The 15,814-nt window shown below is 36.8% G+C and overlaps 1 protein-coding gene across 1 annotated transcript; it reads left to right on the plus strand.

Annotated features, from left to right (window-relative positions):
- The first annotated feature begins 1,159 nt into the window (after positions 1–1,159).
- Positions 1,160–14,850, plus strand: irak3 (interleukin-1 receptor-associated kinase 3). Its single transcript, XM_036577567.1, has 13 exons — positions 1,160–1,344; positions 1,450–1,632; positions 4,249–4,286; positions 4,428–4,497; positions 4,950–5,101; positions 5,606–5,670; positions 7,188–7,302; positions 7,439–7,557; positions 8,602–8,800; positions 10,815–10,877; positions 11,045–11,212; positions 12,543–12,954; positions 14,483–14,850. The coding sequence occupies exons 1-13, from the start codon at positions 1,230–1,232 to the stop codon at positions 14,608–14,610; spliced, it is 1,827 nt and encodes a 608-aa protein (XP_036433460.1). The 5' UTR covers positions 1,160–1,229; the 3' UTR covers positions 14,611–14,850.
- Positions 14,851–15,814: the final 964 nt, after the last annotated feature.

A 15,814-nucleotide genomic window follows, 5' to 3' on the forward strand; every position in this document is an offset into this window, starting at 1 on the left:
TAATGTATCTTTATCTAACTAAAGTACAAATTGATGGTCTGGGTTTAATGAGTTTTGGATGTAACAGTGTGTGGATGAGGACGGCTATAAGTGAAACTTTATTTGCGGGTTCAGCAGAGCTTTTTATAACAACGTACAACCCCCTGTGTGGGTCAAGGCTTCTAAAGAATACCTCAAACTTCCTGTCCCTCCCAAAGTAAAGGAAACTCTCTTTAAGATTCTGTCATCTGTTTATCCTGAGCACTGAACATCCTTTTGAAAAACCTTTTGGACTGAGACTAGCTTTTCACCTTTTACTCTGATCTACCTGCATTTTAGTATCAAGACATTAAGGTTTTTTTTTTTTTGATTCTAGTTACCTTAGTATTAATCTCTTTATTAACATTGTTTATGTCCAAATTTTTTATCCCAAAATGAAAATGGAGTGATAAACGACCAATCTTTGCCTCTTTATACACTGAATTTCATTATTATATGCTTTTTTTAAACCCCTGGTATGTGTGTTATTTCTTTTAAATAGCTGCTTCCCTTTCTTTGTTTTTATAACGTGTTGATGCATAAAAAATGGATGAGTTGGAGTGGTGCTTGTACAGAGCCCTGCTGGTGATATCCTGTATAAACAAAAATAATGCATGGCCATGACTTAGTAAGCCATGGGAACAAGATCCTAATGCTTGGCCACAACTTAGTAAGCCTTGGCCACAGTTTAATAAGGCATGATCTCGTTTCCATGCCTTATTAAGTCATGGTCACAACTTAATTATCTTATTCCCACGCATTAGGATCTCGTTCCTATGTGGTAATACAGCGTGGCCATGCATTATTTTTATTTATATGGGATGTCACAAGCAGGGCTCCGTACCTTGGTGATCCTGAAATAATCATCAACATCAGTACCTGACCTCACTAATGCTTTTGTGGCTGAATGCAGTAAAATCCTCACAGCAGTGTTCCAGCATCTATTGTAAAACCTAATAGATTACTGCAGCAAAGAGGGGCAAACTCCCTAATAATACAACTAATGTCACAAGAAACATTACATGAGCAGGTGTCTACAAACCTTTAGACATACAGTGTCACCAACTAAGACTAATGGCGCATGCGCGTCACTCACAGTAGCTCGTAGGAAGTGGGCGGGGCGTGGGCATTTCCAACTTAGAGCAACATCTCTGACAATAGCGTAAAGTAACGCCACTGCTCACCTAACGCAGTACAGACCGTTCTGCACTATGTCCGGCAAAGTGGACCCGTCCACGTATCTATACGACGTCCCGCCGCTGTTAATGGAGTCGTTCTGTAAAGTGATGGACAGCTGCCCTGACAGCCTTGGATGGAGAGGTTTGGGTAAGAAAGCCACTCACTTAACGAGCTTCCTCGAAGAATACAAGTGACCCCCTGCCGTTCTGTCTGAGGCTCGTTCTCTGTTGTTTATGTTATACTTCCTCACAGCCGCGCGTGTCCTGCCCAGTTGGTTGGACGTGAGGCACACGGAGATGCACGCAGCCGCTGGCAGAAGCCCGACCCATGAACTGGTCTGGTCCTGGGCGCAGCAGAATAAAACTGTCGCAGATTTAGTTCGGGTTCTGGAGGATATGGGCCACTATCGAGCGCTGAACCTTTTTCAGTCACAGGGTGAGTGAGGCTGCTTCCCACCTCAGTTGATGTACGGTCTGTACTGACGTCATCGCCGCTTAAACCCTATAGACTTGTTATTTAATTGTAATCATGATAATGATCTTTATGTAGAGAGCAGTTTTTCACACCGGTGGCAGCTCAGAGTGCTTTGCACACAGGTGATAAAGCTTAAAGGGTATTCAAACGATTTTTCCGTTTTTGTTGCGTAATTAAATGATTAACATGTCAACAGTCATTCAGAGCAGTTTGGTGTAAAATGCTTCGTTCTTGTTCACAGTGGTGGTGACAGGAACCAGACCGCCTCTAAAAAGCTCCCTCACTAAAATTTATACCATGAAACATGTACAAATACTCAGCCTGACATTGTTTTACAGTTGTTTTGTGAAAAAATGTTGGCCCAAAACATATTTTAATCAGTGTCTTTTAATCCATTCATGGTGGAGGGATACATACAGGGTGTTCTAAGGCAAAATAGTCCTCAAAGAAAACATTCTTTTTCAGATTTAGCGCTACTTTCCCATCATCAGTATTACATATAAAAACTCAAAAGACTTGTGTAGGTTCACTGGTGATTTTGGTTAGCAAATAAAATGGCTATATTTGTGTTGTAGACATGGTGACCCCTGGTTCCTATCACCACCACTGTAAAGAAATCTGAGTCAGCAAATTTCTCTACAAATGACCCATGCAACATCAAACCACTTTGGGTGACTTTGTTTATATTTCAACCTCTAAATAATGCAGTCATTTAGAAAAATTGGTGGAGCTCCCCTTTAATAGAAGAAATTATGAGTATTTGATGAAAATCCTGTAAGGCAGACAGATCAAATCGAAAAGATGAATGCCAAAAGAGATGTAGAATTTTAATTAAACGCTAAATTAAAGTCATTTTTTTTATTCTCTACCTGCTATGAATTATTCAGTAAGTACTATGACACTAAGATGTAAGTTATTGAGTTATGAGAGTGCTGGGACACATACAGGTTCTACCAAGCATAAGCTGTATATGTGGTACTGAGAGTATCCCATATACATGAAAGTGACAGGTAGAGAGAAAGTGAGCGTATTTTGAGGTGGAAGTCCTCCCCTCATTGTATCTATGATTGCCATGTGCATTGTCTTTGGGCTTTACTTTGTCATGAACCTGCTCTACATCTCTTATTGAAGATCATGCACGTGCATGTTTATTTGGCTTCTGCATTTTCACACAACATGAATCCCTCAGGCCTGTGCTGGGCCTTTACTCTTACTTTGACAGTTTTATTTTTTCTTGTTTGTGTTTCACTTCCACTCTAGTTCTGTGTCTGCACACGCTGTTCCTCTTTTCTCTACTATTGACTTTAAATGTCAGCATTGTCTCCAGACCATTATTTCATTTCTAATCCACAGTATTAGCTTTTGCTCAGAGAGAATACTGTTGAGTACAGGTGAAGGAGTTTCTGTCCCTCAACATCATCACACTGGAAAACCTAGTTAGATTAATGTAATTAAGATAATATAATAACATGTAAAAAGATCAAGCGCTTGTCTTGTGCTTGGTGAAGTTAATTAGGAATTTACTAATAAGTATAAATGCATAACAAGTATGGGCCTCATTCACCAATATCTTCCTAAGTGTTTTCTGAAATTAGTGTTCTTAAGCCACAGAATTGTTCACACCTTTGTGCTCTGGAGTGTGTGTAGATTCTGTTCTTACCTAAGAACAAATCCCAAATAAGAAAACGATGGTGAATGTAAGAATCTTCCTGAAAACTGCATAGGTGGGTTTTAAGAAGAAATTTCTTCTTAAGAATGGTTGGTGAATGAGGCCCAATGTTATGCTAACTCAGGTCAAGGACATTTGGTTTCCTATAATTCATTTCAGGAAATCAGGTAACTGGCTTATAACTATTACTTAAAAGTAAATTAAACACCTGCACTTAATTATCAAGTCATAATCCAGTTTAATGGCCCACACTATAAAAAAGGTTAAGTTAAAAGTAAGTCATTTCACCTGTAACAATCGTGAAATTTTAGCTCACGTTTAATTGCCTTATAAATAATGGCATTTTTTTTTTATCTTTGTATGCAACTATTAAAGTACAAACCCAAAGTGGCCAAATTGGCAGGTCAGCTGTCTTGCTTCCCAGCAGTCTTCTCTTGGTATCTTCCATCTAACAACAGTTTGAGCTCAAGTAAACAAACAGTACTCACTTCTGCCCTTTAAGTTGCTGTGTTCATAAGACCTGTGATATGTCTCAATAAATGCATTTTGTGCCTTCCTTACTTTTGTGTGTTTGCCTCTGTCCAACTGATGAAAACACATCCAATTTACATTCTGTTTGTTGTGACATAAACATATGACTATGAAAGCTAACAACTGTGGGAAATCAGTTTAAATGATTGCAGTCAGGTCAAATATTTGTGATCAGGTGATGTAATAGTTATGTCAGGCCTAAACGTACCAGTTCTGCCTTAAACTTTGTTAAGCCCAAATAGCAAGTTAATGTGCTTTACATTCTATTAACTTATTTAAAGTGACCATACAAACCAAAATGTTACAACACAAATATTTTGTGAATGTGTAGTGGCTTGTTTTCAGCTTATTGATCTGACTTTGTGGTTCTCTTCTAGGTATGCCCAATGCCTCTTCAACGCCTGAATTTTCTAAGGTATGTGATTGAACAACATCTATAATATACTATAATTTCAAAAACCTATAACCTAGTTTGTCATTGAAATGTTTTATTGTCGTAAATCATATTTGCCAAAAAATGGCATGTGATCTCACATGAGTTTGACCTGGGTTATAGTGTCCTCAGACCAACAGTGAAGAGCCCAGTTCACCTTCAGGCCCTCACCCTGACTGCGTGTTTGGTCAAGGTAGTGCACTTACATTGAACTTATTAAACCCTCTAGAATCACAATGAATTGAAAATGATTATAGTAGTTACTGGTTTTAAATGAATGCTTCACAGAAAAATCAGATTGACGCAGGTTTCCTCCTAACTTCAAACATAGTTGATCGGCCAAGATATGGTTGGTGTCTGAGGTTTGCTTCTTCAGGTTTGCAGGGGAGATATGAGGCTAATGGAAGCCTATGCCACTCAAAATCTTTTCTGCCTTGTTAGCCTCACTGTTCCGGTGCATAGATTCACTTGACTGATTGTCTACGTTTGAGGAAAGGGGAGAAATTTTGTTTTGAGTTTTTTCTATAAACTATTCTCTTCACTATGTAATTTGAGTGTACATAAATCTATTTCTGAAAATGTCTAGATATTTAAACGCTGGATCTTTTTTGTTAAAGCAATGTTTCTTTTCCCCTTCAATCACAGCCAGAAAGCAAAGACCCCTGATCACTTACGCAGAAGTCATAGAAGGAACTAGGAACTTCCACCAGGATTTGAAAATTGGGGAGGGCAAGTTTTCAGAAGTGTACCGTGGAAGACGAGGAAATGAAAGCTTTGCTGTCAAAGTTTTTAAGCAGGTGCTGTGTGGCTTGGCAACCACAGTTCTGACATCATGTAGGACAAATCTATGTCTAAGAGTTTTTCACATATGACCTTAGGTTCCTCTCTGGAACAGCAAACAGTGTCTAAATGCAAAATCAGAAAGTACTGACTCAACTGATTCATAGCTCACAGCAATATTAATCATTTCCTTTGATTTTATTTGACTTATATGTGTACCTCAGTTCCTCATGAGTAAATTATATTACATCAACACAATTATTGCCAAAATTACGAAAGCTGAAAGACAGAATTGTGTTGATGTAATATCTCTTATTAATGTGGCAGTGATGCACACTTTTGACTTCAGTGCATCACCTTTACATTGTGTGCTTGTCCAACACTTCTGAATGATAACTCTTTTGTGTTTGGACGTTTTAAAATACACAATACACATTATTATTTAAGCAAGATTGGTTGTAATGTTTCTACATATACATGCAGAATCAACGCTCACAAACTCACAATCATTCTGAACACAGGGGAACAAGGGATCCTGGAAGGCTTTGTGGGAGAAGTTTAAAACAGAGATTGAAGTTCTTCAACTGTAAGTTCAGAAACTGGTGCTTTGTTACATATTTACACATATTTTTACATTTTGTAAAAAGTTGGAAGTTTGTCACTGAATAATCCTGTTTTTTTTTATGTTCAGTAGTGTTCAAAAGTTTGAGATCACAATTCAAAAGTTTGGGATTATTTGTTTAAATGTTTAAAAATGTAGCTAAATGTATGAAATAATTCTCTTATGATGCTATGACTCTGCAGCTTCACTGACTAATTGGAAGCTGTGAAAAAGAAGTTATGCTAGATGTATCCAGTGTGATGAATAGAGCTGTTTTAATCAGTGAAGCACCGAAATGAAACTTCTTGACCGAAACTGACATTCAGGACACACTCTACTGAAACTGAAAACTGAAAGAGAAGGTTCTTTTACATATAATTTGCCATTTTATTTTATGCTTTTGAGTTAACGAAATAATGCTGACAGTGCTTCACTGATGACATGTTGGGAAAGAGAACTCAGAGCACTACAGGACTAATTTAATTTTAAACAGCTTCCTAAATAATATTCAATTTTGAAAGTTGTCATATTATGAAAATTAGCACTTCATGGTTTCCCAAAGACATCTCAAGCTGAATTTCAAAGTGTCTCTACTGTATAATGATAGAAACCACCTTGATTTTTAATATGTAAAGCCTTGGACATGGATTTGGAAGTCCAGCCTAGCAGCCTGAAGTTTTCCAGCAGGGGGCACTATTAGCATGCAAATCACTTTAGATCCAACAAACGCAAGTGTTTTTCGTCTTTCAGAACCAGAGGGGGAGACGTTTATTACCCAAAGATGCTGAGTTACTCTGTATTATTTTTATCCATTTTGTTAAAAAGCTTGTAAGCTTAAGACCTAATAGAACGCAGCTGCAGTGGTCTGTGTTTGAGTGTTGCACTGTTTATCTGCAGCTGCTCAAACTGTTTGACTGTGTCTGTTCTCCCAGTCCTCTCAACTCAGGAGAGCAAAGAAAACAAATACTATTTCTCATTTCACTGATAAATTTAGACACTTCATTGTAGATATCTTTAATCTTTTCCCTCTTTTCTCTTTTGGCTGAAATAAAGAAAGTGCGTTTTTGGTTGAAATTTTTCAGTGGCCTATTTTTTTGGTGTATGCCTACTGTAGATGTTCCTTAATGACCAAGAAAGCTCAATAATGCTGAGAATTAAGTTAGAATTAATATCCAGAATGTTTCATAGCAAAAGTGCCAGGTAGATAACTTATCAAGATATAACTGTAAATAGATAATTACAGTTTGTTTTTAGCTTTTAACTTTTTTTATTATTCCCCAAAAAACTGAACTTCTTAAAACACCTTCCAGTAATTAGCTTATAGTATTTGAATCTACAGTGTAGATGTTAAAATAGAATAAAAGAACAGGAATTATTAATATGACAAGTGATTCCAAACTTCTGAACACTATTTTAATAACACAGGCACCTTTTATGACAACATCATCAATCAAATAACTGAAAGAAGTTTCTACATTTTTGTTGGATTCTCTTTTTTTCAGCTACCAGCATCCCAACATCTTGGAGCTTTGGGGCAGCTTTTCAGAGGGGGAGCACTACTGCTTGGTCTCTCCATTCCTGCCTAATGGATCTCTTTTTCAAAAACTGCACAGTGAGGTGAACCACTCACTTACCAAACTGTCTAAAATTGTAGCAGTGGAGCATGCTTTTGACTAGCTCAGCAGAATGAATATGACAGGGCTTTGTGAGCTGGGCTGTATCAGGATGAGCATGTACATTTGTTTTCACACAGAAAACTGAAACACCTCTGTCATGGAAGGAGAGGCTCGATATCATCAAAGGAACAGCAAAGGCTGTGCACCATCTGCATACCGCACAGCCATGTATGGTTATCTGTGGCAACATCAAAAGGTAAGGGCGAACTGATATTTCCGCACTGTTAGCTTATCTCGGCTATAGAGCAATCATAGTGCTATATTACAGTTGCCCATATTGTGCAGCTCTACACCCAGAGCTGCATGTATGGACAAAATATCATATCATAATTATGTTGCTACACACACTGAAATATTACAAACACAGACATGAACCCAAAATTATTTACATTTGTTAGATCATGTGAATGCTTTGAAAACCCACAGAACACTCAACAAGCAACAACTGTGATTGCTTAGTTTGCTCACAGGATGTAGGGAACAATTTTGTGATTGGTTAGTGGTCTCATTTGCATGTTGTAGCCATCTGTGATATCAGTATTGTAAAGATCAATGTTATCATAACTGACTAACAAACAAGATATTGTTTTACAATGGGTAAATCTCATATTAAAAGCTAATTCTGTCGATTTTTCCAATTTTTTGCATAATCCAATTGTTTGGATATAAACAAAGTAAGTCTGAGCGATTTGAAGTGAAATGATTTATTGTAGAAAAACAAAGAGACTCCGATTTTTTTACAGGTGTGGTGATGGGAACCAGAGGCTGTGATGTCCACAACACAAATATAGCCATTTTATTTACTCTCCAGAATGACCAGTGTGTCTTCTGAGTTTTCATGTGTAATGTTGGTGATGGTAAAATAGTGGTAAACCTGAAGAAACATGTTTTCTTTAGGTATCATTTTACCTCATAATGCCATAACTGTATTAAAAAACATTTTAGACCAAAATCTTCGACAAACTACTATAAAACAATGTTTTATGTTTACCATTTCATGTAATAACTTGTGTGAGGAAGCTTTCAGATGCATTAAACTCTTCAGACATCCGGTTCCCAAGACAACAAGTGTGAATAATTCTGGCTCAGCATGTTTCTCTACAACACAGTGTTTCGCATCAAACCACTCTGAATGACTTTTTTTACTTAGTACCTTTTTAATTATTGAGAAATTCTGGAAGATCAGTGGAATTCCCATTTCAGTCTTGTGGAGCTTCTGACTTCTATGTTCTACTGACAGTTCAAACATTCTGCTGGATGAGCATTTACAGCCCAAGCTGTCTGACTTTGGAATGGCCCGCCTGAGACCCCACTCTGTTAACCAAAGCTGTACCATCAGTATGGAGACAACCTGTCGCAGCAATGTGGGCTACTTACCAGAGGAGTATATACGTGATGGCAAGCTGTCTGTCAAATTAGACATTTACAGCCTTGGCATGGTGAGTCCATAACCCCCTTGTTCGTATAAGCACTGAAGTCCAGTGTTCCTACACAACTGACTTGTCTATGCTCTGCCCACAACTAATGCAAGGTTGGACAAGCTTTACAGAACAGTGGCAAAAATGCATTTTAACCTGATGGGAAATCGCACACAATTAAGAGTATAGTCAGATGCAAAAGTTGGGTGTCACAGGTCAAATTACACGTTTTTTTGATATTCTAGGTGAAAATAAGCTCATACAATCTCTACAGAGAACACACTTCTACTCATTCTAATGCACAAGTACTGTTGATTTGTTGTATTTAACATATTTGAAAACAAAAATAAGTAACATGTGGCATGTGCAAAGGTTATGGCACATTTTATACTGTATGCTTTATTGTTTTCCAATATGTTAAACGTAACAAATAAATAGGAATTGTGCACTTAAATTAACAGAAACTTTAAGTGTGTTCTACAGTGTCCCCTGTAGATGACATGTTAGCTTATTTTCATTAAGAAAATCAAGAAAACATATAATTTAACAGGGGGTGTTCAAACTTTTGTGTATAACTGAACGTTATTTTCAAATGATATTTTGTCTGCATGTTAAAGGTCACACTGTTAGGATAAATCACATGTAATTTTTTGTTATGTAACTGAGCTCACATTAGAACAATGTGCTCCCATTTGCCATTTGTGGGCTTCCATCATAGTCTTACTTTTCAGGCCAAACCACCTCTATGTTCTAATGACAGTTCAAACTTTCTGATGAGCATTTACAGCTCAAGCTGTCTGACTTTGGAATGGCCCACCTGAGACCCCACTCTGTTAACCAAAGCTGTACCATCAGTATGGATACAACCTGTCGCACAACATAGTCTTACCAAGCGAAGAAAGCTAATCCACTGATTACATCCATTTTTAAAGCTATATAGCAATTTAATAAAAAAATACTCTAAAAAGAAACACCATCAGTGCTTGTTTATTAGCTATTCAAAATCAGCACAGTGCGTATATCAGACATGATGATTAGGTGGTCTGTAAAGAGAACTCAACAAATGGTTTTGTTGCAAACACTAAAAATTACTGCTAAAGCCTGAGTAGACTGATAAATCAATGTAAAGAGCCAGTTATTTATCTCATCATTACTGAGCTCCTTTGAGCTTCTCCTCAGTAAGAGCAGAAGGGAGAAACACCAACAGTGCTTGTTTGTTAACTAGTCAGCTCTATAATTACTGGCATTCATGGTAAAAATGGGTAAAAAAGGTAATGAAAAGATGTCTTTATAGTTAATTAGCTCAATCTCACTCTGGAAGTGTGAAAGAAACCTAGCCTTTAATTGAAGTAAATGTAGTCTGAGAAGTCAACCTTAGTGTTCAGAAACTCTTGAGCAATCGTTTATGGCTTCCTGTTTTGCTGGGCTAGAAATATGATTTGCCACAGAAGCCAAATTTTTTTAGTGATTTGTCAACATGGGGAAGATTACAGACTGCACAAATAAAAGAAGACAGAAGGGTGTTGACCTTTAAAACAGTTTTAACATATTTACATTTAGATGGCTTGTAACCACCCTCAAAACACAAAAGATTAGAGTATAAAGATTTTAGGGTACTAAAAGTGTCCCAGAGTTCATGAAAGAGATGATAGGCCTGCTCAGGGAAATATGGTAGCAGTGAACTGAAATGTGATTACAGTAAATAATAAAACAAATCAATAATTTGAATGAAAGCTTAATTCGAATGACAAGCAACTTTTTCATAAAACATTAACAGAAGAATTACATGAGGAAAAACTGCCAACCAGTAAGAGTGAAGCAAAGTGCAAATGAATTAATGTTACAACAGCAGAGATTTCAAATGTGCCTTATCAAGACATATTTCATTTTTTTCTGAATATCTTGTTTTTTATAACAAGATATAGATATCTTGTTATATTGCAATGGAATATATTACCGAATACATTTAGGACAGTGCATTCAGTATTCAGCCATCACTGCTTTTTCTAAGTATTCTGCCCAACTCTTCTTGTAGGTCATCCTGGAGACATGCACAGGCCAGAAAGTGATACAAGAGGCACCAAAGCACACTTTACTGGTAAGGATCCAGCTGTAAGAACACTGTGTGTAGATCCAGAGGTTTACACTTGTCGTCTGACATCTCTGTAATAAGTCAGATTTCAATATATATATATACATATATATGAATACATATGTATATATATATATATATATATATATACATATATATTCATATATTCAAAGAGGGACAAGCTGAGTTTTGAAGCAGAAGAGAAAGGCTGTGTGGATGCCTGCCTGTGCTTTTTGGACTCCAGAGCAGGGAAGTGGCCCACTGCAACAGCGCTCTGTCTGCTGCGCCTGGGACTGGAGTGTACGAGTAGCCGAGCCCGAGCCAGACCCAGTATGGACACTGTGAGTACTGCAGACACACGATGGGGTAATTCTACAACAGACAGATTTTACCCTGCCTTTGGAGCAGATATCATAAAGTAAAATCATATGCATATCATGCTGTATTGTACAAGTCCATATATATCAATCTTTTAATCATTTTTGGAAAGCCCCGTTTTTTCGCTTATTTTCCTTTGACTCCTTTTGCAAGTTGTTTATCTTGTGTCTAATCAAATGAGAGTGAACGTTGTGAGGCAGCTGAGGTGAGTTTGGGTTGCTGCTTGTGTGAAAGTGTCTGCTTGAAGAGGAACATAATGTCAGTGAGTTCTTTGGGAACAGCTTTTGTTGGGAGGACACAGCTGGAACTGGTTGGGATTGAAAGGAAGTATGAGTTAAAGTGGCAGTAGGTGCACAAAGTGTGGACAAATTCAATATTAATGAAATTGATATAATTAGCATTGGAAGCTTTGTGGAATATTGTTTTAAAAATATGTTTCTGACACTGAAAAATGAATAATTTGTACTTAGTCATTTTGAGTTGAGGAAATTAAATAAACAAAAGTGTAGTCTTTGACTTTTGCACAGTACTGTTTATGTCTAACATTATCCTATTTAATTCAGTTCAGTGAAGTTGTACTAAATTGAATGGAGTATTGCCAGGCATAAACAATATGCTTACCATTTACCACACCTTATAGGGCCCATATCTTGCATTCTTCTTTTCTTTTACTGTTCCTTTTAGACTAATATATGTAAATGGCCTCTGTTGTTATTGGCTGTCCTGCATTGTACCTCTTTCGGAAAGCAGTCCAGGCTGAAACGCCCCTGATAACTTCAGCATAAATGGCTTGGGCTAAACTGCTGTGGACTGTATAGGTGTATGTATATGATGTATGTAAATATGTTGGCTTTTAGACATCACAGAAACAGTGGCTTCAAAACAAGCTGTTTTTGCAGCTTAGTTTCTATATATATGGACTGGGACATGAATGGTATGTTTTGAGAACAGTGTTTACATACCACATGAAGCTCTTGTTTTCCAAAAAAGCACAGAAAATTGAGTTTTACATTATATGGTCCCTTAAATGCAAATATCGTACTAGTTAACAAGTGAGTAACTGCTTCATAAATATATGTTGTCACTATCATAACAAAATATGTATGTAACTCAAAGCATTGTTATTGTAATGTATATTAACATAACAAGTAATTTTGTAACAATTCTGTTGGTCCATTCAGCATAATATATTCACACATTGTAAAGGACAGCTGGTGTTTTCAAATGATATAGAACAGTTAAACCTGAAAAAAACTTTGGAAATGACAGCAGTGACATATATGCCACCTCTAGGTGCTACAGAAGCTGAGCCAGCTTCTCCCTCTGCCCTTCCCACCTGAAGACCAGCCGCGGACGCTAGATGACACAGCCCCTCCTCTGCTACCTGTCTGCAACCAGAGACCGAGCTCTAGCCTGCCTATGGAGGATGATGAAATGTGCAATCCACTGGTGAAGCCCCAACTGCCACTAGAGTCAGGGCCCTGTGAGTGCAGCCAGTCAGAGGTCACTTTCCTGGGCACTATGGAGCAGAGTGTGCACCCTTCCAGGGCTGCTCTGATGGAAAACCAAAGAGACTATGAGCCTGAGCTGGATCTGTATGGGAGCTGTCCAGTGGAGTGCAGCTGTGCGGCTGGAGCTGAAACACAGGGCTGTGAAGACTGCTGCGCCAATGGCTTCAGCCACACCCCATCGTATATCCCTACAGGCATGTAGAAACAAGTTAAAGGATGTACTCACACACAAGTAACTTACAGGAATATTCCAGTATTTTCACATTTTGTGAGTTTTCTGAGTGAGTAATGTGTGCTTCTAAACTAGGATACAGAAGTACCTCCAGTAGGTTTTCTACTGTATGTACAGCGAAACTGCAAAATGAATGCTAATGCTGTGAGGTACAAGTGGTATGGTAACACTTGTACTATTTAATTTAATCTTATATAAAAAAAACAGAACTCTCAAAATATTAGGAATCACATGGGATTGTGTTGTAGCTGAGTCTAGTGTCAAGGTACTCTGGGTTAGGCATTGAGACTCATTTATAAACAGTACAAACAGAATGCTAGATAAGCTAATAGATAAATAACAATCTTATGCTAAAGAAATATGTTGACTGCAGTAAAATTCTTACTAATGATCAGTCTTGAGATAATTACAGTTTTATGTTACTTTGCATATTATTTCCTAGTAAAGAGTAAAAGTATTGCTCATTAATTTACTTAAATATTACTCTCTAAAGCACGCACATATTTATAGCAACTGAAAAGTACAAAAGGAAATCCAGTCATTTTCAATAATTTATTTAGAAAGAAACAGGCCTTATGTCAAGAACTTGTGCACACAAATTACATACAATGACAGTGATAGATAATCAATACAGAAATAATTTATGATTAAAATGCATCGCACTTAAGGAATATTGTTCTCTTTGAGACATAAGTAATAAAATTCTTATTAAGTTAGTAATTAATGTGATTACAAGAATATAAACTTAATATAAACAGAATATAAACATGCATTACACTGCTTAAAGCTGCACTATGTAAGATTGGGGGATTTGGAGACCTCTCTGGTGGAAATGTGTAATTGCACGCAGAATCCAGAAGAGCATTTTGTAACATTGTTTATGCTTTGGACCCCTTCCTCAAGCCGATGAATATGATGATGGCGAATATGCTAAAAGAGTATTCAAAGAGAACTCTTCATCAAATATAAGGTTAATTTTGCATTTGAGACCTAAACATCAAGCCGGTCCTTCTTTTTGAGGATGCGTATGTGACGTTAATACATAAAGACGAATGGCGTGGTCTGAAAAACTTTATACACTTCTGTACACTGACTTTCCAATTATTATTTCAGGCTTTACAGGGTGACTCACTGCAGGCACAGTATATTTTAGAGTGTTTTCTCCTGACTCAGTACTGCTATTTCTTTCAGTTTTAACAAAAACATCTTATGTAGTGTTGCTTTAATTACGATAAAATGTAATCACATTACTGTAACACGTTACTTTACATCATGTTATCCCCAACACGTCTTATAATTCACACAATAATGTAAGGATGTGATGCTGAGTTGGACTCTCTGTGGAAGATCATTTTTGCCTTGTATCTTATTTTTCAAGCACACATTTCACCAAAAACATTCAAAAATCATTAAAAGACCTGGAAATTTAAAAATTGCATTTTGTAAGAAAACCCTGCTCATTATCTTTACCACTTTTCCTTCTGTTGTAGGTGATGAAAGCCAGTCGAGTCAGAGCACTGTTGAGAATCCAGCGAAGAGGAGGCTCAAGGATAAAATCCGGATGTATAACGAGGGCACAATCAAGACAGAGGAACTTCTCTCAATGACATCAGAGTGATTCATTCACTGGAAGTATTAACTCAAGTATAACTTAAGTATTCTGGTGTTCTTGGGGATTTCAAGAATACTTCACTGCATGAGCTAATTTTTTTATTATTATAATTATTTTTGTATTCAGTCTGAGACCAAGAAAACCTCTGCTATTTAAGTCATTTCAAAATTATAACTAGTTTTGTATGTGTATGTAGGTAATTTTTGTCAGTTGCCAAATACTGTACAGCAAGAATTATTAAAAATACTATATTCTAAAGCCATACAACATTTTCTACAGGAATTGTTTGCTTCATTTATTAAAAAAACAGATGTCTGAAGTGTTTAATGCCTTTAAAAGCTATATCACATGAAGTTATTACGTGACATGGTTATGAATACGCTGCCTCATGTCTGAGACATTATTTTATGATAGTTTTGAGATTTAAAATCTATTGATGCAGGAGAGGTACATGCAGGGTGTTGTACAGCAAAATAGATGACAAAGAAAACTTACTTTTGAGATTTGTCACTATTTAACCATTATTAATATCACATATAAAAACTCAGAAGACATGTGTAGGCTCTCTGGTCTTTTCTGATAGTGAACAAAATAGCTATATTTGAGTTGTAGAAGTAGCGATCACTGGGTCATATCACCACCACTGTAAAAAAATCGAGCTGGAATGTTTTACAATGAACATTTCTCATCAGACCACTCTGAATGATTTTGTTTCCATCTCAACACTTGAATTATGCAGAAAACCACTGTAAGAAAAACAGACGTTTCCACCTGAACTCTAAGTGCAGTCTGGATAGGGTTCTCTAGGTTTTCTCCACATAATGAGTTTATCATCAGTTTGGTGTTGAGCTAAAAAGGTTTTCTTTCATTAAGATTCTATTTTTTTTAAACAATTCATAAAGTAACCTAAATGGTTAAAGCATCCAAATGCTTTTTTGGGGGGACACTGTGTCGAGCTCAATAATGTGTGCATGCTGGGGGCAGCACTTTTTTTTTCTTTTTGAAAGCAAAACATAGTACACAACATCAGATTCATATAAAAAAAAAATACACATAACAGTGTACACACACATAAATACATTTGCTAGGGGGATATACATAATGTAATGTATTAATTCATCATAATGTTCCATCTCATTTTCAAAGCCAAAATTTGCCTTTTGCTTGAAAATTTATACTTGTGAATATAAAACTTAGCCATTGACAGTAT

Source organism: Colossoma macropomum, unplaced genomic scaffold (assembly GCF_904425465.1).
Source record: "Colossoma macropomum unplaced genomic scaffold, Colossoma_macropomum, whole genome shotgun sequence".
NCBI lineage: Eukaryota > Metazoa > Chordata > Actinopteri > Characiformes > Serrasalmidae > Colossoma > Colossoma macropomum.

Bases quoted from the DNA above. Each gene is read 5' to 3' on its own strand.
- irak3 (XM_036577567.1), top strand. From the start codon at position 1,230: ATGTCCGGCAAAGTGGACCCGTCCACGTATCTATACGACGTCCCGCCG. The intron at 7,558-8,601 runs GTAAGGGCGAAC...TTCTACTGACAG, and splicing joins ATCTGTGGCAACATCAAAAG to TTCAAACATTCTGCTGGATG. The intron at 8,801-10,814 runs GTGAGTCCATAA...CTCTTCTTGTAG, and splicing joins ACATTTACAGCCTTGGCATG to GTCATCCTGGAGACATGCAC.